Source organism: Haliotis rufescens, unplaced genomic scaffold (assembly GCF_023055435.1).
Source record: "Haliotis rufescens isolate VD_foot unplaced genomic scaffold, xgHalRufe1.0.p SCAF_8, whole genome shotgun sequence".
NCBI lineage: Eukaryota > Metazoa > Mollusca > Gastropoda > Lepetellida > Haliotidae > Haliotis > Haliotis rufescens.
Window position 1 is genome coordinate 26,645,144 of NW_025964372.1, and position 26,972 is coordinate 26,672,115.

General features: G+C 40.7%; 2 protein-coding genes across 2 annotated transcripts in view; one reads left to right on the forward strand and one right to left on the reverse strand.

The window, feature by feature from the left end:
- Positions 1–3,415: 3,415 nt before the first annotated feature.
- LOC125376942 lies at positions 3,416–7,716 on the reverse strand. The gene is made up of 2 exons (XM_048389540.1): positions 6,151–7,716; positions 3,416–4,036 (listed from the first exon to the last, which is right to left on the reverse strand). The coding sequence occupies exons 1-2, from the start codon at positions 7,691–7,693 to the stop codon at positions 3,879–3,881; spliced, it is 1,701 nt and encodes a 566-aa protein (XP_048245497.1). The 5' UTR covers positions 7,694–7,716; the 3' UTR covers positions 3,416–3,878.
- A 6,659-nt stretch (positions 7,717–14,375) lies between these two features.
- LOC124143460 (choline transporter-like protein 2) overlaps positions 14,376–26,972 on the forward strand; it is a 58,261-nt gene continuing 45,664 nt past the window's right edge. The window contains exon 1 of the mRNA XM_046512440.2: positions 14,376–14,560. Within this exon, the coding sequence (XP_046368396.2) occupies positions 14,482–14,560 (79 nt within the window). The 5' untranslated portion in view covers positions 14,376–14,481. The remainder of the gene's footprint in view (positions 14,561–26,972) is intronic.

A 26,972-nucleotide genomic window follows, 5' to 3' on the forward strand; every position in this document is an offset into this window, starting at 1 on the left:
ATACTGAGGAGAAAAAGTTTTAGAAAAACTGTTTTCAGTGTTGGGCTGTCACGTGCAGATTTGAGGGCGCTTAACTGAATATGGAACTGAACGTTGAGCATTAGAAGTTTCAAATGTTAAATTTACCAATATTGTTTTTCAGACTTACATGAAGATTCGATATATTGAATATGAGTGATTTAGTGAGTAGTCTTTTACGTCGCTTTTAGCAATATTCCAGCAATATCACGGCGGAGTACACCAGAAATATGTTGGGAATCGAACCCGGGTCTTCGGCGTGACGAGCGAACGCTTTAACCACTAGGCTCTCTCCCGCCCAGTACCATATTTAACGTCTTTTGGTATGACATGACCGGGGATCGAACCACCGACCTTCCGCTCTCCGGGCGGACGCTCTACCACTAGACCACGGAGGCGGTCATGTTGAACAATAAAATACACTGCCATGAAACAGCTTTTTGCGCAAACGGTTGATAGCGTATCTTCCGTCGACAGAGTGGATTGTTGTTCACAATATCAATCACAGGTTTGTCTGGTACGGACACTGATAGTTCAATACTGTCCATAGCTGGAATATTGCTGAGTCTGGTTTTTGAATAAAGCGCCAAAACCATTTTCATAATCATAAGAAATCTCTGCCAGATACAGAGGCTACTGTACGACTTTATCATAAGCATCAAACAGTGATGATACTTCGCAGAAGGTGCGAGTACCCTGCCCCTACGGGAGCACCTATCACAAACACATGCAAAGTCAAGTCACCTGCTAAAATCAAGGGAACCTATGACTCCAGTCACAATAGGGAATTGTATCCCACATAATTTTTGTCGCTGATCATGACGCCACGCATTTGGAAATGGATTATTCTATGTCAAAATCCTCTGATGCGCACGTAAAATCACTTTGTTTCTCTACGTGTACCCGCGAACGTTGTTCACAATATGTCAATACGCCCGACAGACACACGAAACGTTTTTCAATTTTTTACCGCGCCACGGTAGACATATTGAAAAACCTTCTGTTGGCTGTTACTAAACTATGTTTGTTTTAAATTTTAATGGGCAAAAATATATAGCTAGTCCTGTGACTCAAAACATGTGTACACGAGTTTGTTCATTTTGACCTTGTTTCGACCTTGAGTTTTAATCATGCTCGTGAATTCTCTCAACTAGTGGCTGGTTGGACTATTTGACAGAGGTAGCATGTATTTTTCTTCATGTGATGGCATATTAATTTGTTTTAATCATTAGGTTTTTTGTGATAGTTGATAATCCTCAGTTAAAATGCTGAAAATGTTGAATATCACATTGACAACAGCTGTCGCTGTCTTTGTCGAAATCTTAAACAGTTAATGCAGTTTTAGGTGGGCTGCACTGTGGTGGCATTATTAACATATTTAATTCATTGAACACCTGCTAGACATGCATGACAACTAATGGCACGATCCGTGAAGATCCGAGGTAGAATAGGTCTTCAGCAACCCATGCTTGCCGTAAATGGCGACTATGCCTGTCGTAGGAGGCGACATACGGGATCGGTTGGTCAGGGTCGCTGACTTAGCTGATGCATGTCATCTTATCCCAATTGCGAGGATCGATGCTTATGATGCCAATCACTGGATTGTCTGGTCACGACTCGATTATTTACAGACCACCGTCATGTAGGTGAATTATTGCAGAGTGCGGCGTAAATGGGCCGGCCTTTACACAGGATGGCGACCTTTGTACCTCCCGTGTGCGACCATAGAATTTACCAGGTCGTCGTTGGAGGCTCAAAGGAGGCAGAATGGTTGCCTAGGTCGTTCCAAGGTGGTACACAGGAGGTTCGGACATCGCCATGGACGCCATGGTCACCGTCGCACAAAGGTCGCCGAGGAGGTTGGTTGCTCAAAGGTGTCTCAAAGGAGGCAGAAGGGAGGCACAAGCATTGCCGTTGTTGCAGAATGAAGGCACAGTGGTCGTCAGATGGTCACCAGGTAATAGATGCGTTCTGCTGAACAACTGCTGGAGCAGTTACATAGAAACATGATTTTCTGGGTTTAGGCGACCATTGAGCGTCCTGGCCAGTTTTCGATCGCTCGAAGGTGGCACTAAGGTCGCAGCCCTGTGTAATGGGGGCTTAAAAAACAAACAAACCAACAAAACACATCATAAACGTACCTTAAGGAAAGCTATAATCAGAACACATCCGGTCTATAGCTATTGACACTACTGATGGGCCATTTTATCATATAATGGGCAGATTTCTCGGCAGGATGAAGCCTACGGATCAAAACGATATCCGTTGGGGTCATATGCGGCTAGAGATGCAAATACCAAAGGTCAAGCAGGTACTACTTTCAGTGTTTATAAACAAACATGGCGCCGCCCTTGTCATTCGGCAAACGAGTTAGAATTAACCATCGGGAATCTGGATAAACTACAGATATAATTGCAATCATTTTCAAAAGAACAGTTTAATATACTTAAAATCAGTGCCTAACTGTGACGTAGCTAAGGCATTTTATAAGTTTTGGCAACTTTGAAGATATAAATTTCGAAACGATTTTGCGAGGGCACAAGGCCTAGCCAAGCGGGATCAGTAGGCTTCACATATTGTACCCATGTCGGGAATCGAACCCGGGTCTTCGGCGTGACGAGCGAACGCTTTAACCACTAGGCTAACCGACCGCCCCCTTAATAAGGGAGGAAGATGTTTATATTATTTGGATAATACACAATGATAGGCACTGTGTCCAAAACGTCTTTAAATTCTACATGCCTAGATATGCGGATGTGTTTAGGCTGTGATACGTTGCTCATTTCATGTATTTTGATCCTGAACGTGTTAAGTGAGTGAGTATGGCTTCACGCCGCTTTTAGCAATATTCCAGCAATATCACGGCGGGGGTCACCAGAAATGGGCTTCACACGTTGTACCCATGTCGGGAATCGAACCCGGGTCTTCGGCGTGACGAGCGAACGCTTTAACCACTAGGCTAACCGACCGCCCCCTTAATAAGGGAGGAAGATGTTTATATTATTTGGATAATACACAATGATAGGCACTGTGTCCAAAACGTCTTTAAATTCTACATGCCTAGATATGCGGATGTGTTTAGGCTGTGATACGTTGCTCATTTCATGTATTTTGATCCTGAACGTGTTAAGTGAGTGAGTATGGCTTCACGCCGCTTTTAGCAATATTCCAGCAATATCACGGCGGGGGTCACCAGAAATGGGCTTCACACATTGTACCCATGTCGGGAATCGAACCAGGGTCTTCGGCGTGACAAGCTAACGCTTTAACCACTAGGCTACCCGACTGTCCCCTGAACGTGTTTAGATAGAAACACACCAACCGTGCAATCTGCTTATGATTTAAACTCATTCCTAAACATGATTAGATCCGAGAAAAATTCCGATAACATCATATAGTATTTAGAGTAAAATGATTTATTATCGCCATTTATACTTATAGGTTTATTGTGGTGTCTTATGACGGTAGGAATGCAGTGTGGGTGATTATTGAGACATGAAGACTCTCAGAGGTTCTTAGTTTTGGGATTTAAACCCTGAAGAAAAGAAGATCATTTCTCACTAATATCTCCGTTGTATGATAAACAGTTCATTGATACATATTATATCCGTTACCCTAGTATACAAACATGTGTTTGGTTAATGACAAGTGACAGAGTAGTAATAATAATGAAAAGACTGTCAATGTACATATTGCATGCTATGAATCTAAGAAGTTCCAAATATGTTACTTCATAATCAAAGTACATAGCGATCTTCGCACTAACATTGTCGGAAGTCGATGTTAAGGTGTGAAGGTCACGATCACCATAGTGCTAAGGTCGCTTTGAGGAACGACACCTAGGTCATTCGTAAATAACACTAAAGATCAGCAATGTCGTCATCCTCATCACTTGAATCATAAAGAAGAAATTCCTCCGAATAGGTATCCGTTTCAGGTTGACAGTATATTTCCTGGATCTCCTCGTGAGGTCCTTGTATGGTCAACTCCGAGAAGGAGGTATCAAGACTCTTATGACCTCTTATTGTCACGCCATGGTCACCGTCGCACAAAGGTCGCCGAGGAGGTTAGTTGCTCAAAGGTGTCTCAAAGGAGGCAGAAGGGAGGCACAAGCATTGCCGTTGTTGCAGAATGAAGGCACAGTGGTCGCCCAATGGTCGCCAGGTAATAGATGCGTTCTGCTGAAATACTGTTCCGTAAATCTGGGTATGGCGACCGCCGTGCCTCCAATCGGCGACCACGGCAACACTTGAAACACCAAGGCAATGCTTCTGCCTCTTTTCTGCCTCCTTTGAGCTACCTGTAGTACCTCCTCATCCTGCCTATAAAAAGAGGGCTTTTACCTGCAGTGTTTCATTGTGGTTGCAGACGTTGAACAACACGAGCAGTTACTGCTGAACAACTGCTGAACAACTGCTGAACAACTGCTGGAGCAGTTACATAGAAACATGATTTTCTGGGTTTAGGCGACCATTGAGCGTCCTGGCCAGTTTTCGATCGCTCGAAGGTGGCACAAAGGTCGCAGCCCTGTGTAATGGGGGCTTAAAAAACAAACAAACCAACAAAACACATCATAAACGTACCTTAAGGAAAGCTTTAATCAGAACACATCCGGTCTATAGCTATTGACACTACTGATGGGCCATTTTATCATATAATGGGCAGATTTCTCGGCAGGATGAAGCCTACGGATCAAAACGATATCCGTTGGGGTCATATGCGGCTAGAGATGCAAATACCAAAGGTCAAGTAGGTACTACTTTCAGTGTTTATAAACAAACATGGCGCTGCCCTTGTCATTCGGCAAACGAGTCAGAATTAACCATCGGGAAACTACAGATATAATTGCAATCATTTTCAAAAGAACAGTTTAATATACTTAAAATCAGTGTCTAACTGTGACGTAGCTAAGGCATTTTATAAGTTTTGGCAACTTTGAAGATATAAATTTCGAAACGATTTTGCGAGGGCACAAGGCCTAGCCAAGCGGGATCAGTAGGCTTCACATATTGTACCCATGTCGGGAATCGAACCCGGGTCTTCGGCGTGACGAGCGAACGCTTTAACCACTAGGCTAACCGACCGCCCCCTTAATAAGGGAGGAAGATGTTTATATTATTTGGATAATACACAATGATAGGCACTGTGTCCAAAACGTCTTTAAATTCTACATGCCTAGATATGCGGATGTGTTTAGGCTGTGATACGTTGCTCATTTCATGTATTTTGATCCTGAACGTGTTAAGTGAGTGAGTATGGCTTCACGCCGCTTTTAGCAATATTCCAGCAATATCACGGCGGGGGTCACCAGAAATGGGCTTCACACATTGTACCCATGTCGGGAATCGAACCAGGGTCTTCGGCGTGACGAGCTAACGCTTTAACCACTAGGCTACCCGACTGTCCCCTGAACGTGTTTAGATAGAAACACACCAAACGTGCAATCCGCTTATGATTTAAACCCATTCCTAAACATGATTAGATCCGAGAAAATTCCGATAACATCATATAGTATTTAGAGTAAAATGATTTATTATCGCCATTTATACTTATAGGTTTATTGTGGTGTCTTATGACGGTAGGAATGCAGTGTGGGTGATTATTGAGACATGAAGACTCTCAGAGGTTCTTAGTTTTGGGATTTAAACCCTGAAGAAAAGAAGATCATTTCTCACTAATATCTCCGTTGTATAATAAACAGTTCATTGATACATATTATATCCGTTACCCTAGTATACAAACATGTGTTTGGTTAATGACAAGTGACAGAGTAGTAATAATAATGAAAAGACTGTCAATGTACATATTGCATGCTATGAATCTAAGAAGTTCCAAATATGTTACTTCATAATCAAAGTACATAGCGATCTTCGCACTAACATTGTCGGAAGTCGATGTTAAGGTATGAAGGTCACGATCACCATAGTGCTAAGGTCGCTTTGAGGAACGACACCTAGGTCATTCGTAAATAACACTAAAGATCAGCAATGTCGTCATCCTCATCACTTGAATCATAAAGAAGAAATTCCTCCGAATAGGTATCCGTTTCAGGTTGACAGTATATTTCCTGGATCTCCTCGTGAGGTCCTTGTATGGTCAACTCCGAGAAGGAGGTATCAAGACTCTTATGACCTCTTATTGTCACGCCTGGTCCTCTCACAAACTGATAGCGGTCCGCTTCGCCCCAAGGCCTGTCATAGAATCCAATTTCTGGTGAGGGGTACCCCATGACCAAGCAACGGACAACAAGTTTTTCTGGCGTATTTGTCCTCACGTCTGAAGACTTTTTCACCACAGAAAATTGACCCCGGACTTCCACAAGCAGTTCTTTCTCAATGACCACGCCAGACACACTTGCCCCTTGTATGACATATCTCCCTGTGTCTGATAAGGACGCATTGACCAAACGAAATACCATCCTTACAGTGTACAGTGATGTAACATCCATCGCCGTTACAAGACTGGTTGCTGTCTTTAGTCCACCCACTATTCTCCATATAGTTATATTTTTAGGGTCGTCACCGAGCAATAGAACGGATCCAGTACAACTTCCATGTTCTGCACATCCCAAAAAATCCGATTGGATAGAACTTGAAAAACGGTCAAAGTAAAATCCCAAATATCCTTTCGGAAAGGGCGCAGTATGGTCAGCCCTTCTGACAGGAATGTGTAGTTCCTTGCCAAGGGATAGATCGAATTTAGTGATCCTTATTGGCTGGAGATTAAGCCGGAGAAGTAAGATTCCTTCACGATCATTCTTATCAGCATTGATAGTTACTATTATGTCCGTGTGATTGGAATCATCCTTCGTGGGTCTCGCACCCACAATCACTGGGTTAGGTCGACTTCTTTGGTTATAAGCGTTAATTGTGTTGGGCGCAGTTGTGTTAACAGCGTAAAAAATATAATCTGAATCAGGTTGAGAGCCTTCGCCACCAGATACGTAACGTATTGTAATGTTGGTGGATGAACCTTTTTCGAACACAGCTTCCACACTCGGCAGAGTATTAAGACTTAACGTAGGGACATCAACTTGTCCGGATTCATTTACGGAATTCACTGTCGTGTACATTTTAGTAAGCACTTGTTCTCTGTTTGGTAAAAATAATGTTAACATCAGATATTGATTAGAATGAACAGTGATGTTGCCATGTCCATCATCAAACCTGTTTTCAACGTTAATTATTCTGTCATCAAACGAAGCACGTACTCTTACAACTGCTTTAACTGGTGCTGAATATTGGAAGAAGAAAGACTGTTGCTCCTGATCTGGTTCCACTTTAGCAAATGTTACCTGTAGGTCTGCATCTTGAAGCCTGAATGAGTCTGACCTCCCTCCTCCGTCACCTCCAGAAAGTTGAGTATTCGTATTGTGCAGAACGCTATCTGTTTGGTCATACTTTTTGGTTGCTTCCAATGGTCCTGATTTCACTTCATCATCATCATGATCATCATCTACTTCTTCATCTTCTTCAGAGAGCTGCGCACACAGATTTTGCAGGGCACGGTCTATCTTCTCATACCTCTTCATGTTCTTCATCACTGTGTCGAGACCCTCTGACAGTACACTGACCTTGTTAGCCAATTCTCTGTATTGTCTCTGAAGCCTTTCATACCGCTGTGCCGAATTAACCGTGAGAAGAAGACTGAAAAGGACGACTATTCCAGACAGCATCGTGGCAGTGAGTGCTCTTTCCAATCGTCTACTGTGACTGTGTGATTATATTCTGACAGGCGGAAACGGGCGATTACGGATGTAGGGTCACGGTCACATATATAACAGTGTTGACTCGGTACTGATGTAATTGCGAAAACAATCGACAGGTTAGAATAAATCCCCACTAATATACCGATAGAGTATGAGCAAGAATGGATCTATGTTTTTATTGGAATCTGTTAAAACGAATTATATTCCTAGCTTACACGTATCGCTTGAAATTAATTGTTCTAGTATTATTCCAGCAATATGACGGCGACCCGTGAACGTCGGGACACTTACTGAATTCAAACACATAAGATTTAATGTCAATGTAACTGACGTATTTCAAAAAGAAGCGTGTGTGTGCGTGCGTGCGTGCGTGCGTGTGCGAGACGGGGGTGGGGGAGGGGGGTTGGGGTGGAGACATGTATTCTCGGAAATAGATACAAGGATGACTTTTCGAATACATCATGAAGGAAAACATTATAATTATACAGATCTTCTTCGAAAGCCTTCATGGAGAATTAATATTTTATTTTATAATGTTTAATGACAATTTATTTGCATCATATAACGTGGAAATATAGTCATCATGTGTTATTAGTTATGGACATTTTTTGTAACTTGTTTCACATATTGCATATCTAGTGCTGAAGGGGGTCAATGCGTGAGTTTGGTTGACGCTGCATTGAACATTATTTCTATTATATTACGGTGTGTCAACTTGGTGTGGCAGGTAAGCCATTTCCTTGAAGCCTACAAACAAATAGGTTAGGGTATAACAAGTGTCGTTCTCTTTACGGGGCTAAAACAAGGACTGGTCGGCTCGGAGTCAGTGTACTGTGTCTGAGTGGGGTATTCATGTTAAACTGCAGCATGGTATCTCAGTGAGCTAGCACTATAAATCGGCATCAGTCCGGACTAGTACAAGCAGCCACACACAAACACACACGTAGATGCACGTCGCTATATAAGTGCAATAATCTTGGACGCGACGTTAAACCCAATTTCACCTCACCTCACCTCACCTCACCTCACTTGTGGAACGGGTTGGCAGACATGCAACAGATCTCATACAACAACTGAAAACTCTCTTTTCAAGCCACATAGTTTATGTTTCGCCTATGCATTAGTTGGCGAATCGCTCGCACAGTCGTCTAAGACGCCTCAATTCGCTGTGCAGAGTTGCGTCCCTTGTGCGCGCCAGAAACCTATGATCGTGGGTTCGCATTCCGGTTCGCCCCGATTATGTTTTTAGGTTTGTCAGCACTACCCCGTGCTCGTGGGTTTCACGAAAGTGTCTAACATCTAAGACCTGCATCACCTTGGTCACGTTAAACACGCCGTGATAATAAGACTGGAATACTGTTCAAAGTGGCGTTTAACCCAACTCACTCGCGGTTCTCTGGTTCAGTCAATGTTCTAAATGGGTATGTGCAACATTGTGCATTTTTGTTTTTAGTTGAATGAAGGCGAGTTGGTATGTAGGCTACTGGTTACAAAACCATGATACATTTGTCCTTTTCACCAACATTTCTACCCGTGAAGATCCGGGGTAGAATGGATCTTCAGCAACCCATGCTGGCCGTAAAAGGCGACTATGCTTGTCGTAAGAGGCGACTAACGAGATCGGGTGGTCAGGCTCGCTGACTAGGTTGATGCATGTCATCGAATCCGTAATTGCGTAGATCGATGCTCATGATATTAATCACTGAATTGTCTGGTCCAGACTCGATTATTTACAGATGCGGTCATATAGCTGGAATATTGCCGAGTGCGGCGTTTAACAAAAAAACAAACAAACATTTCAATCTGGAATCCGGGGTGAAGTCCGGATTAAACCAATAACTTTGTCCTAAAGAAACAAGTAAATTCGGAACCGTAAAACTGGTCCAGTTTGAATTAGTCAGTGTCTGGTTTAGACAGTGTAAATATGGTTCAAGCCGGAAGTAAGCCTACACACCAAAAGACGAATGTACAAATAGCGTTTGACCTTCTGTGTGTGTGAAACTGGCAAACCCGAATGTCAAGGTTTTAATTGACGGTTTTGACAGGAGGCATTTGCATGAACATAGAGTTAACTCTTTCAATGCTTGCATACCACATTTCTCCAATATTTCGTCCTATATTCGCGAAGCTATCTTTTGCCTAAACCACTCACTCAATGTCAAACTAACCGTGTAATGGACTTGCTGAGACTTGAGATCTCTGCTAATTTTCTTTGTTTGATACATGCTGAATACATTCGACACTTACAGTTACTACTGTTAACCTGAATACAATGCAAAACAAGATTATATCCTCCAGCCAACAGCTATTCCGCATCATCCGATATTCAGATGCCATCAGTTTCCCCGGGGCAAGGGCGTTAACTGACTATAAAAGTCCAGTTTCCAAACTTGCTGAACTTGGCTGGAATTTCCTGGCTCGATCGTAGCGCCACCAGTGGCTATAACGAGTTATGTCCCTTCTATGTTCCTCCTAGTGACCAATCAGATTCCATCTCTCATATCACTTGCATTTACTTCTAACAAAACGGCGGCGTCCAGTCAAGACGATCTGCTCGATAGTCAAGATCTATATAGCAATAAAATGGGTCTTACCCCGCAAACTGCATCAAATCACGTGAGCACTTTGATTAGACTATGCAGAATATCTGTCGACGCCCAGTTGGCGGTACACATGCTTTGCAAATCCTGCAGTCGACCGAAATCTGCACGTTGAAATCCATGTTGTTTAAGTACCGGATTTTGATTGGACTATGTATAGACTCGTTAGTCCAGCCAAATGTAACTCCATAATTGCAGCCTAGTTCCGCAAGGGTGGAAACTGGACTTTTACAGTTATTTGACTCCCTTGCCTCGGGAAGATGAAAGCAATCAGACTTCCAGACGACACTACAACTGCCTATCTAGGGTAACTTGGACATCATTTGGGAAAGGACAGCACCCGCAACTCACTTTTACACTTCACCATGAATGCGGAACGTTATACTTTCCCCACTACTCGGAACATTCTGACCAGCACAATACACCTCTGTATCTACTGACCATATTCTTTCACAGGGAAAGTCCAGCACAGCATGACATTCTGGGAATGGAGCCTACGTGACCACGAACGGTTGCAGTGTGTTACCCATGTCCTGTCCAGGCACCTTGGTCGTTAGGCATGATATTCGAGGGTACATCAGGTTCCACTGGGCTTTTACAGTCAGTTAACTCCCTTGCCTCGGGAAGATGCTAGGGTACAACATTTTTTCAGAGACCGTTGAATAATAATAATAATAATAGGCTATCTGAACGACCACTGCATCGAGTTTATGTGCAGTGTGTTGAGAGGATCAGCAATCCTGCAGAGTCCTCTGCTTGGATGAAGTCGTCTGGCCTGAAAAGTGAAACTAAAGGCTTTCCAGTCACCAGTCACTTCCCACTCAAAAACCGACAATGTGTGATTTTGCATCAAAATGTAAATATGAAATGTAGATTATGTTATGAATTTAATGAGACTGTCCAACACATTGTCAGTGGACGCCCAGCTTTGGCACAAACACAGTATATTAAACGATCATTTTATTACCGTCTTCGCCATGCTTGTGGTTTTGACACAGAGGTCCACCCATGGTACGACCCGGAATATGTAGAGGGCGTCGTGGAAAATGATAAATACAAAATTCTTTGGAATAGGCCCATGTACAGCCTCAGACGTATCCAGTCCAACAAACCAGATCTAGTCCTTTTTGATAAATCCAATGAAATCATTATAATTTTCTGTCCCCCTTTGACACAAATGTGATTGACAAGATTGAGGAAAAACATGGCAAATATGCCGACCGCGCTTTCGAAATGTCACGCTTGCATCCCAAGCACCAAGTTGTCCGACTCTCCATTGTTCTTGGTTTGGTACCTCCCAATCTGTTGACTGACATTGGGAGAGTATCCGGGTTTGCTTCCAGGAATACAGCCCTTCTGACAATCAGATAATGCAGAAGGCTGCAGTGTTGGGGAGTCTTCACATTCTCCGAAATGTTCTGGGTGGGTTTGACTAGGCAGCGCTTCCTGGCAGTAGCCCATTCGCTGTCTGGGCTGCGTGTAGAGGGGGCAAGGGCCCTGAGCTGATGATGAGTCTAACCAGCCTGACTGTGCCAGGATCACCTCAACCCTCTTTGCTGCATTTTTTATTTCAACTGTAAATAATAATAATAATATTAGTGTCACGAATTCGAATCACGACTTGTTAATCATGACTCATGATATAAGGGGTTTTATCGATGAAAGTTCTATAGACAGATTCGCTCTGGTGTTTTACCAGATGTTAATATTTGGAAAGGCTACACCGACAGCCAAATAGAAACCATAGGGTGATCACCACATTTAGACTTTATCAGGCTGTATTACCCAAACGGTTAACAAATTCGTGAACAACGAATGCGTTACCCTTTGGCTTAAACAATTAAATGACAGTCCGCTTTTTAGGTCGGATGAAATGGGTTTTATTGCAATCATATGGCGACGGGCTCTTTATACAGTAAAATAAATATTAGAGGTTATTAATATATGTTCCGTATTGATGAATGAATAAAGAATAAAGTTAGTGCGTGTTGCTCACATTTGTCAGAGTAAATTCCATGGACCTGGTGATTTTACAGGCGCTTGCCGTGCAGTAAATGAAGTTCGTTTGAAGCTACGCAGTTGTGGCTGTAGTGTTGAAAAAAGCAAACATTGATACAAGATCATTATTTTTACTTTCAATTTAAGGATTTTATCTGTGTGGTGTCAAGCCAAATTAGAATGCTTCAAAGTGTATTTGAGATGATTGGACGCCATTTTTTTACATATCACGCGACCCGTGAAGATCCGGGTTAGAATAGGTCTGCAGCAACCCATGCTTGCCGTAAATTGCGACTATGCTTGTCGTAAGAGGCATGTCCGGATCCTGATATATGACGGCGGTCTGTAAATAATCGAGTCTGGACCAATATCTAGTGATTGACATCATGAGCATCGATCCACGCAATATGGGAAACAATGGTATGCATCAACCAACTGAGAGAGCCTGACCACCCGATCACGTAAGTCGCCTCTTAAGACAAGCACAGTCGCCTTTCACGACAAGCATGGGTTGCTGAAGACGAAATGAAGACATTCGAGTTGATCCCTTCCACAAAACACCAGACCTGGTAGAATCGATACTCATGCCCCGATTGTACTAAGTGCCTGACATCAACGGAATAATGACATACAATGGAACATCTGTTGTTTCACGTGACTTGACATTAAAACAGTATTTTCTTGCATGATAAAGCTCTTTTATTGTATTGATAATGTTACACAAAACATAAATATTTGATTAATGGCTGATATTATTCTGAAACTTTGCCAGTTCCCTATGATGTGGTTAAAAAACTACGTTATCATCATCGCTGATTAAATTTTCCGCCATGTAATAAGTGTACAATAATCATGTTTGTCTTGTGGCACATGTCCAGTCGTCAAGGCAACGCTGTTCGACGCACATGCAGAGTTGCGTCCCTTAGGCGAGCCAGAAACCTTGGGTCATGAGTTCGAATCCCAGATTCGTCAGCATCATACCCGTGCACGTGAGTTTCAACAGGTGGTAAACGTTTATAAACACCGGCTTCATTTCACTTCGGGCTTTCCTCACATTTGAAGCTGAAACGCCGTGATATTTTAACTGCAGAAAAGTCGTTTTTAAGCTTGGCTTTTACCCGCGAGTGAGTATGATTTTGCGCCTTTTTTTTTACCAGTATTCCAGCAATATCACGGCTGGGGACACCAGAAATGGGCTTCAGACAGTGTACTCACTTTCGAAATCGAACCCGGGTGTTCGGCGAGAATAACGAACGCTTTAACCTCTAAGCTACCCCACCGCCCCTATGCATTTAGTGTGACGCTAAACTGTGCTAAACTGCAACGCATACATGCATGGATTCTTTATTTTATTTAGAATCTTTTAAAAAAATGTACAAAATGGTACCGGTCTGGATAAAAAAAAAAAATTTATAAAAAAAGTCATGTGAGAATTTGAATGTTTATCTTTCAGTATAAATCTACTTGTAGAAATGTAACCATAGACAAATTCGATGTTCACACTGCAATATCCTATGAGGATTCCTGGTTGGATTAGATCCCCCGCAACGTATGCTTGTCGTACGAGGTAACAACATGCATCAAAGTGACAAGTGGGCATGGAACGTTGCGAGTGCTATCAATCATCGGTTTGTCTGATCCAGCTCGGTTTTTACAGACCGCCGTCTTACAGCTGGAATATTGCTGAGTGCGGAGTAAAACAACGAACATACAAACAAAACAATTTGCAGTTCGTGTTACTTGTCTGGAAATATATCGTCGAGGTGAAGAAAGTGATTTTGTTCAAGTGATCATTCGTAAATATAAGCTGTGCATAAATTTGGCTGTATATTTAATTACGGAAAGCATTATTAATGAATTATTAGACTAGAATGAATAGCGAATGTGTACACACCATTCGTAACGGCACCTGTACATTAGCCGAAGTAATTGTCTTGCGTTTCTTCACAAATACTGAATCGGGCGCATGAAGATATATTTTACGGGTGCTTCAAAATAAATCGTTATTCCCCTTGCAAGTGTGTGAGAAGCTTGCCGCTAGAGGGGGTACACTTGTAAACAAGGAAGCGGCGCGATATCAGGTGGTTATCAAATACGCTTGATTGTGCAAACTTACGTGAGAAACCTTATCGACGTCTGTGTGGGAAATTTGAAATAATGGGGTGTTGTGGAAATAAAGATGACGAAGGGGAACCCACAGACGAAGAGATTGAAATGGTGGATTCAAAGGAATACGGTGAGTGAATGCCCTAACAGGTTTTGTAAACATGATGGGACTATCCCCATTAATGCAAAATGGCAAAATAGGTGTGGTCAAGCGGCCTTGGTGCAGCTTCTGTTTGAGACGAACTAGAAATGCCGCGAAATGATGCATTAATATGTGACCAACCGGGACATTTTCCGCACAGTTGTTGTGTGAATGTTGTACAACAAGAGGAATGGAATTTGAAAGAAGCTGATATATATGTAGGGCATGGCATTTCCACACCGAAAACACGGGAGTCTAAAAGTGAATCAAGTTTGATACAATGTGCATGGAATTCTTAGCGGAAATTTAATAAACATCGTTTTACAAGCCTTGTGTGTCATTAAAGCCACTCCCAATAAAACATGATACAAATACTACTTGTCCTACTTGGGGCTGATGCATGTGGATATGCACTGTTTACAAGCGTCTAATGGATGGGTATACATCAAATATAATGCAAGCTTTGTTTATCGTGGTTTGTAAACATGGTAAGAGAAGAATGCCTACTGCCTGGAGACATGTTATTGCTGCGATGCAATTATCTCCAACACCTCATCATGACATGACCTTGATTGCACCTTGTTTTCGTTAGAAGATAGAAAAAAATATTTATCCGAATGTAATGAGCAAAACCAACACTTGACAGGAAATATTAAAAATTTGTATTCGCCATATGATATTAGTGCCCTTTTCCAGTAAATCAATAATTCTGTAACAGTCTGTATGTAATCTTTATAAACATCCCCGGAGCCTACTAAGACCATACACCCATGATGATCCGTGTTAGATTACTTAGAATAGGTCTTCAGCAACCCATGCTTGTCGTAAAAGGCAACTATGCTTGTCGTAAGAGGAGACTAACGGGACGGTCAGACTTGCTGACTTGGTTGATGCATGTCGATGCTCGGGATGTCTATCACTGGATTGTCTGGTCCAGACTATTATTTACAGACCGCCGTCATATAGCTGGAATATTACTGTGGCATTAAACATTATATATAAATAAAACAATACACAAACAAACTAAGACCATAAATAAGTATGACACTCCGTATGAATTAATTCCATGTGTATATTGATGACAGTACAGATTTGGTTTCACAAAACAGTAGACAACATACACCATGATATAATTGCCTAGTAAACTATTATTGTAACAAGTTTTGTTCCCTGTTTGAACTAATTTTGTTCACAACCGCTTGATCTGTAACAAATTTCACTGTCTTTTCATGGATGTATTGGGGGTGGTGGGGTAGCTTAGTGGTTAAAGTGTTCGCTAGTCACGCCAAAGGCCCAGTTTTGATTCCCCACATGGGTACAATGTGTAAAGCCCATTTCTGTTGTCTCCTGTCGTGATATTACTGGAATATTGCTAAAAGCGGTGTAAAACTTTTCTCACTAATGGATTTATTAAGTGCCCCTGTTAGAAATTTCCTAATTACCGTAGCATGGCAAATAAGGTATGGCAGATTTGTACCTTGCTGTATTATAGCTGGAGAAAAGATACAAGCCGGGATTGTCACATGACTAGTTCTAGTGAGCAGAAATAAGGAAGTGCATATTTTGCTGTTTTCGGATATTGGTAGTAACTGGCACAGTGAATGCTATTTTTGGTTTATTTGAACTAGTTTTAAGATAACACCTGTGTGTCTTTTTGTGTAAAAAAGTGTTTTTTGTGCAAGTAATAATTGGGCATGGTGTTTTTCTGGTGAATGAATAAAATTTCCTTACAAGAGTTAATTTTCTGTTTATAATTGGTAATAATTATTTTGTCTCCCTTCTCATGAAAAACGCCATGAAGATCCGGGGTAGAATAGGTCTTCAGCAACCCATGCTTGCTGTAAAAGGCAACTAAAGGTATCGGGTGGTCAGGCTCGCTGACTTGGTTGATGCATGTCATTGCTCCCATTTGCGTGGATCGATGCTCATGATATTAATCACTGGATGATCTGGTCCAGATTGATTATTTACAGACCGCCGACATGTAGCTAAAATATATAGCTGAGGGCGGCGTTAAACAACAAACTAACCAACCAATCTAACGAAAACAGGGGGCACGGGTGGCCCAGTCGTCTGAGGCGCCACAATTTGCTGTGCAGAGTTGCGTCCTTTGGGCACGCCAGAAACCTGTGATCGTGGGTTCGAATCCTGGTTTGCCCCGATTATGTTTCTAGGTTTGTCAGCACCATACCCGTGCTCGTGGGTTTCACCAAAGTGGTAAACATCTGAGACCTGCACCACTTCGGGCTTTCCTCCCACATCAAGCTGACACACAATGATATAACTGGAATACCGTTAAACCCAACTCACTCACTCTAATGAAAACAAGCAAAAGTAGAACGAGTCCCAATTATGTACATACTTTCACAAATGAAAGCATGGTGTTATAAATGATTTTCTCTATAACAGCTTGTTAGGAGTCTATATAGAGGATTCTTACCTTTAATACACCTATTATACAAGTACGATAAAATCATACAACCGAAACGTGCTTTAGCAAACCAGAAACGCACAAGTACTTATAAGGTGGCATAATCCAGCAATAGAAACCAACAGTTTTTGTCCTCTAGTCCTTGTTATGATAACATATAGCAAAACCCAAAAACGCTGCATAATCTGTTCTCGTCTATATTTCAGTGCCTCTAAGCATTAATATGTTGCATAATTTCTGTTTTGTATGAATATTTTATAGTATGTAGGGAATTATCTCACCTAACTCATCATTTACGATTATTTAGGGAAGTGTTATTATTTATCTGTGTGGTATCATGATGAGGTGTCTGTCTAGACATGATGCCATCGATGTGTGCCTGGGATGGATTCCAGGGAAGAATGGCCCCTATGATCATGATGATATCTAGAATGCTTGCCTTAACTGACAGAGGCTTTGGTATAGGTCTGGGGTGTGTAACTTGTGTACTTGGGCTAGGTCATCTTCCCGAGGCAGGAGAGTTAACTGACTTTGAAAGTCCAGTTTCCACCCTTGCCGAACTAGGCTGGAATTCCTGGGCTCGATCGTAGCGCCACCAGTGGCTATTACGAGTTATGTCCTTTCTATGCCTCTCCTATTGACCAATCAGATTCAACCTCTCGTATCACTTGCATTTGTTTCAAACAAAACGGTGGCGCCCAGTCAAGACGATCTGTTCCATAATCAAGATCTATTTTGTGATAAAACGAGTCTTACATCGCGAAGTGCATCAAATCATGTGAGCACCTTTATTACAAACATGAAAATATTTAGAAAATATCTGTTGACAACGAGTTAGCGTGCACATGCTTTGCAAATCCTGCAGTCGACCAACATCTGCATGACACTCTACGAACCGGATTTCAATTTCGGTGCACGATTTTGATTGGACTATGCATAGACTCGTTAGTCCAGCCAAAATGTAACTCCATAATACCAGCCTAGTTCGGCAAGGGTGGAAACTGGACTTTTATAGTCAGTTAACTCACTTGCCTCGGGAAGATGGGGCCAGGTGGGTACTGAGTAGGATCCGGGTACCCACATGACTTCCCAGACCCGTTGTTAGTCACATGATATATTGTTTAACGATAAAAATTATCTTGAACTCCATGGTTACACTACAAGTCGATAATACTGGCATTTCTTTCTGATGATGCACGCCTTGCGTCAGACTTTTACATGTTTGAATAAAGATAGAGCTTCAGTCGACTTCAGTGTATTCGTGACCAGATTGTTTTATACATGTATCCTTGTATCTAAATACTTTTTGCCAGAGCTCCATTCAAACTATTCTCAATTGGGCATTTTGTACTAACCTCTTGAGACCTACAGCAGGTACCCGGGTAGGGTCGGGTAAAGGGGGTTTGGTACCAGGGTGGTACATTTGGACTTGTCCCAGCCCTGGGGGACCTTCTGGCGTGTTGTCAGCCATCTTTCTGAGGCAAGAGTTTCCACTAGCCTATATCAAAGCCTAGTTTCGCTTTTGTCTCGGCAAAATGGTCTGGTAGAGTGATAGAAAACGAACAGTTTTAGTCCACTTGTCTTTATAATGATAACATATTGTGAAACGCTCAAAAGGCATATTTCTTCTAGTCTCTATGCTACCTTAGCTGTTGGGCAGTTTCGTAAGGACTACAGGACTTGTGGCAATTTCTAATGCTGCTGGTAGCAATTAAATCAGACTTGTAGTTATTTTTATGCTACTTGCTACCACTTCCTACTCTATATCCATGCTAAACTTCATGGCAGCAGTGGTGAAGTGGATAGATTGTTTACCAGGTGTACGAAAGGTTCATGGTTCAATCCCTGGTGTCTTACCAAAATATGTCAAATATGGCACTAGTTGTTACCCTGCCTAGAGCTCGGCATTAAGAGATAAAACAAGGACTGGTTGACTTGGAATCAGTATACTGTGCCGGAGTGGGGTATTCATGTCAAACTGCAGCGTGGTAGTTTGACAGCACTACATGATAAAACCTGCATTGTTCGGACCAGTACAAATTCAGGCGTGCACATCGCTATATAAGTGCAATAACATTGAATGCGACATAAAGCCACATTTCACCACACTTCACCATAAACCAGCAGTAGCTTATGTGATAGACTCTGCCACATGTGATCAATATGTTCATACACTACACACAGCCATGAGAGCATGCTGACCTCAGCCTTGTAAATAGAGCATGACACTAGGTGCAGTGAAATGAACTGGATTAGCATAGATGAGTCTTTTCTATTCAATTAGGCCACACTTTTTTAATTTTATGTTTCACGGATTTATTTGGGCTTTGCCACACACTCGGTTGAAATAAAAATAAATAGCTTTGTCATTATTTATTTATTTATTTATTTATTTATTTATTTATTTATTTATTTATTTATTTATTTATTTATTTATTTATTTATTTATTTATTTATTTATCATGTTTATTAATTTATTTTTTTATTTGAAAGTCATTCTGCCATGGAGTTTAAACTGCAGCTGGCATTTTGAATCACTGACAGTGATGTAGACATGGATTACATATATAACTTTATGTATTTTATTCATGTTGTAAGAGGGTCTATACTCATGATACTACTAGCAGGAAACATAATAAAATAAATATTTTTATCTTTAATTTATTTTTTGAACTGGCTTCTTTTTAGTAGGCGCAGTGTGCCCATGAAACGAAAATAAATGTGTGACCTGGGGTTGCAGTAGGTTAAACCATGAAAACTGACCCTAAAACTCTATGCTGGTCGTTAGCAGGTGGTAAGAGGAGACTGAATGGCTTGGTTGGTGAGACCCTGTGAGGTGGTTGACAATGTGTCATTGTGCCCAAGCGACATGGGGTGTTGCTCATACTATCAATCACTGGTTTGATTATTTATAAGTCATCATCATCATGATCATAGTGTTCTGCCCAGAATACATGGGGGTCATTTTCAAAAGTAAAGCGATACACTTTGAGTGATCATATATTACTAAAAAACCCATGGTATGTAGGTTATTGATGCAGAATCGCTGTCCACAAGTAACATTAGCAATACACAGAATTTTAGCAGGGCAACTTTCTCAGATATTATGTATTGCAGCAACAATGGCTGATGTCATATATAATAGCCTCAACAGCTTGTTTGTGATCACTGCCGTCAGCATGTCTCTCGTTCTAAAATTAGAGTGTAGCTTTGTCATTAAATTAAATTTCACATGATTTATATGAAGCTGACATGTCAATGTATTTCTTTCTGAGTTAAGCTGCAACCACGTGCAGTCATGAAATCAGGTTGGCTAAACATTTCTAGCTTTCTCAGTTTTTCTGAGTTGGTTACCATGGTCACTCAGGTGAGCCATGCAACACATTCCTGTTATCACTAACATAACATGTGGTCGACGATTGTGTGACTGAGGTAATTTGACAGTTTGAAGCAGAAACGTCTTTGGCATTAACAGAACTACGACTACCATATTTGAAAAATGTGTATACTCGATTCTGATTGGACCATTTGTGACTTTCAGCCAATGAAAGGCACTGATAGTAAATTGAGACGCATAAGGCAACGAAAATCATGATGATTTAATTCAATAATACTAATAGAAGCAGCAGTGATGAAACTGCTTTTGAGACAGTGGGTCCCATATTATATAAAATATACCATCTAAATAAATGCGCCCCTTGTTCCTTTCCGAGTGAAGATCATGCGCCAATCAATAAAATATTGTGAGAATCTCGCAAGGCCACTGCCTCAGCAAGACACTGTGATCATATATCTGGAAAATTGTGGAGTGTGGCATTAAATAATTAACAAATAAACAAATGTGTAGAGTTATTTTATGACATACTTTGGTTTTCAGAAGGGCTGTTTACGTTTCTTTTTATGTTATTTTTGTGTTATGCTTATGATTATTATGATTATGATTATATGAGAATTAGAATTTAAAATTGTTTTATGTCGAACCGATTTGATATAGTTAACAGATAATATACAGCTTTTACTTGAAACTTGCAGACGGAAGTCAACAGCAGGTCAACGACTGATACATTACTGTAACATACATGCAATCTAATAATAAGTACATCTGAATATTGCCTTTATTACTAGGGGTGTCACCATAAATTGAAATTGATATATTGCTATTGGTAAGCACTTAAAGTCAATAAATCAATTGTTAAATCAGTTTCCGATCAATAGTATCAATTTCAGTTAAGAATATCGATAGTTTCGATTGTATTTACCATATCAATAAAATATTTGATCATGAGTGGTAGTAATTTACACATGGTGATGTGGAAGTTTCTTTTTCTTAAATTATTAGGGTAAAACAAATCAGTCGTATCTCAAAGTTTACTTTTTATTTGTTGTTATGGTTATCACATTCAAAGGAAACTTCAGTTACAAGGTTTAATTCAACTCTAAAATCCATCTAAAACGGTACACAGAAAACTATCGATATTTATCGCAATTGTTGCTTGCAATATCAATAGTTATCACAATAGTTTCTTTCAATATCAATAGTTATCGCAATAGTGATTTCCAGACCAATAGTCATGATAGTCACCCCTATTTATTACTATTGTTCATGGTTGGACTACACTATTTTTCAAAAGGTTAAAAGCAATATCTGAAATGAATACGATGCTATTTTATTAAATATAAAAAAAAATAAAACGCATCAGGCTGTGACATTTGTGATGCTTGGTAGTTTTCTAGAGTATATATAGTAAGCCCTGCGGCTAAAGACAGCGAGGTCGAAAGTTAGTGTGAGCATGAAGAGTTCAATGATAATGGCTTACAGGTGTACACAGGTAAAAGTGTAAGGTTAAGGAGGAGAATCGACAGTCAGCCGGGGCACTAGTGTTTACTCAGGTGCACTGCATGGCTACAGAGGAAAGGCCAACGGGAATCCTTGAATCTTGTAGAGTGAATGTTGTTACTTTCTGCATCCAGGCTTCCTGCTTTATGGCATCTGGTTGTCAATCAAGACAGCCGGTTCAAATCTTAGAAAAATGCTTCCCGAAAACCACTAAAACTCAATATTTTGACATATTTGGACTTTCATTGTTGTTAAAAGTCCCAAACATGCCAATGTTGAATTACAATGTCCGATTCTCATTTATGTGATAAAAGTCTGATAACGCTCATAATGAATGTTAAAATCTTTCCTCACTTCTTTGGTTATGGATATTCCGTGGGACAGAAGTTCCCTTATCGTACCTCACCCTTTAGATTGTGAAATACAATGGGCTCTCGTGGCAAATCCAAAAGATCTACTTATCCAGAATTCAGCGTACCCAGTTCAGGTAATTCGAATCTGTACATACAAGGCATCATTCAGTCATTGCTAAAATCGACATACAAGGCATCATTCAGTCATTGCTAAAATCGACATACAAGGCATCATTCAGTCATTGCTAAAATCGACATACAAGGCATCATTCAGTCATTGCTAAAATCGACATACAAGGCATCATTCAGTCATTGCTAAAATCGACATACAAGGCATCATTCAGTCATTGCTAAAATCGACATACAAGGCATCATTCAGTCATTGCTAAAATCTTTTAAGACTACTACCCCGAACTTGCAGCCTTTGAAATAGTGCTCATGCGTTAGCCCTAGACTGCTGAATTGGTCTGGGGACAATTTATGTATCCAAGGTTGGTTACCAGCCTACATTGACTACAGCATTTTGGGCTATTATTCTGAACCAATTGTCAATGCTTCAAATTGGCTACATTTTGGAACTGAGTAAACTAGGGAGAGTAAACATTTCTGTGTTGCTGAAGCAGGACTAACTACAAACTCTGAGGATGCAGGACATAAGGTTGCCTCTTGATTAAGTTTTCTGAACAGGTATTCAACAAGATGGATTTCTGAGACTGACTATATTGCCATAACATTCAGTACAGTTTGGTCTCATTATTATCCCCCGCCCAACAGAGTTGGCGGGGGATATAGAAACGGGCTCCGTCTGTACATCCGTCCGTCATGTTTCGTTTTCAGAAACCGTTCAATATTTTTTCATGAAACTTTGCAGGTCTGTCTGTCAAGTACATGCTAAACTGGTGCCTTTTGCTATTTAGAAATTTTTATTTTTACTATTCAATGGCAACAAGATGGACTTAGGTTCTGTGAGGGTAGGGTTCTTTTCCGGAGCATAACTCATAAACTGTTCAATATTGTTTCATGAAACTTTGCAGGTTTGTCAGGTACATGCTGAACTGGTGCCTTTTGCTATTTAGAAATTTTAGAAATATTTATTTTTTACGTTTCCATGGCAACAAGATGAACTTAGGTTCTGGGAGGGTAGGGTTCTTTTCCGGAGCATAACTCATAAACTGTTCAATATTGTTTCATCAAACTTTGCAGGTTTGTCAGGTACATGCTGAACTGGTGCCTTTTGCTATTTAGAAATTTTAAAAATATTTATTTTTTACGTTTCCATGGCAACAAGATGGACTTAGGTTCCAAACTCTTCTTTTTTTTACAATTTCCATGACAAGTTCCACCTCGGTTAAAAAAGGTTAGGGTTTGTTTAGATTTAATTATTTCATAAATTCTGCAACAGGGGCGGGGGATATAGCCACGTTAGTGTCAAACTCTTGTATGACCTGAAATGAGCTGATCTTACTCGGCTGAGAGACTCAGACTTCAGACTAGTGGCCTTAAGTAACAGATTGCATGCAAGTTAATTAATACTACTGTTGTTTGATATTATATACACACAGCCATGAGGGGAAATAAAAGTAGAACTGCTTGATAATTGCACAGGCTTATGAACATGATTATGAACAATTTATATAGAGATGTATATTACATAATTATTATTGCCTTTGAATTTCCCTAATGCCAGGCAACAGAGTAATCATATTAACTGTGAGTTCTTTTTAGGAAAACACTATTTATTGTTATCATGGAAGTGCTCTAAACAGCACTAATAGGTGCTATTTGCTCTTTGATTGGAATGAGGCATGGATATGTATCATTCTGTGTCTGGGGATGGGGGGGGGGAGTCGCATTGATAAGTCACATTTTTGGCTACGGATCAGCAGTCGTCTTAATTTGGTGACACCTTAATTTCCAGTTTGATATATGTTATGTGTTAAGATGGTGAACTGTCATGAGATAGTCCTGTGATTTCCTGTCAGTTAAACAATCAAATTATCTATTTGTAAAGTGACTCTGAGAACCTTACTTAACATGCTTAAGCCGGGGTATCTGTAAATTGCAAGTAGCAAGTAGTAAGTTGGAATATTATGATTTGATTGAACCCAACAAAGGTATCGGGGTAAACAGGCCTGCGTTCGGGGTAAACAGGCCTGCATTCGGGGTAAACAGGCCTGCGATCGGGTTTAACAGGCCTGCGTTCGGGGTAAACAGGCCTGCGTTCGGGTTTAACAGGCCTGCGTTCGGGGTAAACAGGCCTGCGTTCGGGGTAAACAGGCCTGCGTTCGGGGTAAACAGGCCTGCGTTCGGGGTAAACAGGCCTGCGTTCGGGTTTAACAGGCCTGCGTTCGGGGGAAACAGGCCTGCGTTCGGGGTAAACAGGCCTGCAGCATAAACAAACTAAATACTGAGAAGGTTATGGTTAGATCTGAATCATGGATGTTTGTTGATTGTTGAAGCTGTTTATAAGAATATGATCCAAACCTTTGCAGTTTGACGTTGGGTTAATGGCTATGTCAATAAATGGCTTTGTCAATATTGATATTTCTTATTTTCTATTCGCTTTGTCCATATTGTCAGAGATATGTCAATATTAATGTGGCATTGATGTCCCTTGTTATGACGCCTCTGTGTGTTATGCATAAATGTGTTAGGTGTCAATAATTCTTTTGTTAATGTATCAAGTAGTGCTGAAAGGTCACACATTCGACGGTTGATTTTCATAACCTGAATAAGAGTTGAGGTTATTCTTACATACCTCGTTGAGTGAGAAGCCCATTTGACAATGTTTGAGATAACTGGTATGAAACATGTGAGATCGAATTCTTGGTCCACGATTGGCTAATCCATGGTGATGACCTAAGGTCAAATTAAGACAGACTTCTTGCCTGATTGTAATTCATAGTTAAGTTACTCGTGTGTCAATTTCACCTACATCTGTGTCAAAACTTTATGGTTTTGGAGTGTTAATAAATGTTCTTTGGTCTTGTCTAGTTTGCATTATCATCATCGCCTTGAAAATCAATGTTATTGTGGAAAGTTTAAATGTGGAGGATCGCACTGACATATGGGTAGTAAGCCGAAGGCCGGATGACGTCACAAATGACTGTTGTGTTATGTATTACTGCGCCATTGTGAATTTGAGAAAAGACGAAATACATCATCTGATGCAAAAAAGGTGCGATTTTAGGGTGTTTAAGAAACAGATTACAGCACTCATGCCTGTCAGACACCATTTATCTTACAACTTGTTTCAAAACAAAAATGATCCTGCTTGTGAGATACCTTTTGAAACAACTTGTAAGTTAAATGGTATCTGACAGACACTCGTGTAGTAATCTCTATTGTCATTTCATGACCTGTGACTTTCAATGATGATCCTACACAGCCTACACCAAGAACCCTGTCTCCACCCCTACACCCACCGGCCCACCCCACAACTCCCCCACCCCAATAGGCCCCCACCCAAGAAAGCCCCCAACAACAGCCCCACAAACACAAAAATACATGCCATCGTTCCTCTTATTGACACTAAGTCATAGGCTCTGTCCATAAAGTAGAAATCGGATCTCTAAGACTGTGATATGTTAGTGATTAATAATTACCATTTCCTGCAAATGTGCCCATAATAATGTGTGACTAAAATTTGGATTTGATAAGGTAGCGAGTTGCCACTGTGCCAGCATTTAACAGAACAGACACTGGGCCTGCAATAGACGCTGAGTTAAACTAAGAGATGGTCAGGTGTCTAATAGAGGAAATATGGTATGCATGTTTTGAGTAAAATACTGCAGTGGCTGAAAAAATTATCTAGAGCCCTGTTTAAACCAAAGTTTGGATTGCATACTTGTATGTACGACAAACCTTGGAAATCATCTATGTACCCTGGGCCCTTAATACATTAAATACGGTAAGATATATGCAATGACACAGTTCACTGTGCATGCACTTTGTCAATAACAGGAAATAGGTGAGATGTCAATCATGTCAGTGTTGTAGATTTCAGTGAACACTGGCAGCTACAGAGACGTCACTCAGTCATCAGTCCAAATACTGTCTTGCGAAATATACCATATTTCCTCTATTAGCTGCCACAACTCCCAATACACGCAGGCCTCTAATTGATGATGGGTAATTCACTCAGTACAAAAAATAGAAGCCAGGTCTCTAATGCTGTGAAATGTTAGTGATTAATAATGACGATAAATAATGTATCAATGACTGTAGAATTTGGGATTCCGTAAGGTTGCGACTGTGCTAGCATTAAACATATTTAACAACAAACTAAATATGTGATAATTAGCTCCTTAATCATGTTCATACCATTGTGTTTCGGTACTAACATTTATTTTCATGAATTACAATTATTACAGATGTGTCATGTTTATACATGTATAAATATATTAATCTTATATAATATCTATTATACAGATTTATGTATGCATTTAATGAAAAGAGTGTAGAGTACTTGTCTATATACATGATATAGGCAGTAAGTGATATACATGATATATGCAGGTTAATTATAGTATACGACGGTCGGGTAGCCTAGTAGTTAAAGCATTCGCTCCTCACACAGAAGACCTGGGTTTGATTCCCGACATGGGTACAATGTGTGAAGCCCATTTGTTGTGTCCCCCGCCGTGATATTGCTGGAATATTGCTAAAAGGGGCGTAAAACCTCACTCACTCACTAATTATTGTATACACTTGTCTAATCATGCTAATAGAGAAGACATGAAGTGTGCAAGTATTGTACAGTATATGATTTGACTTCAG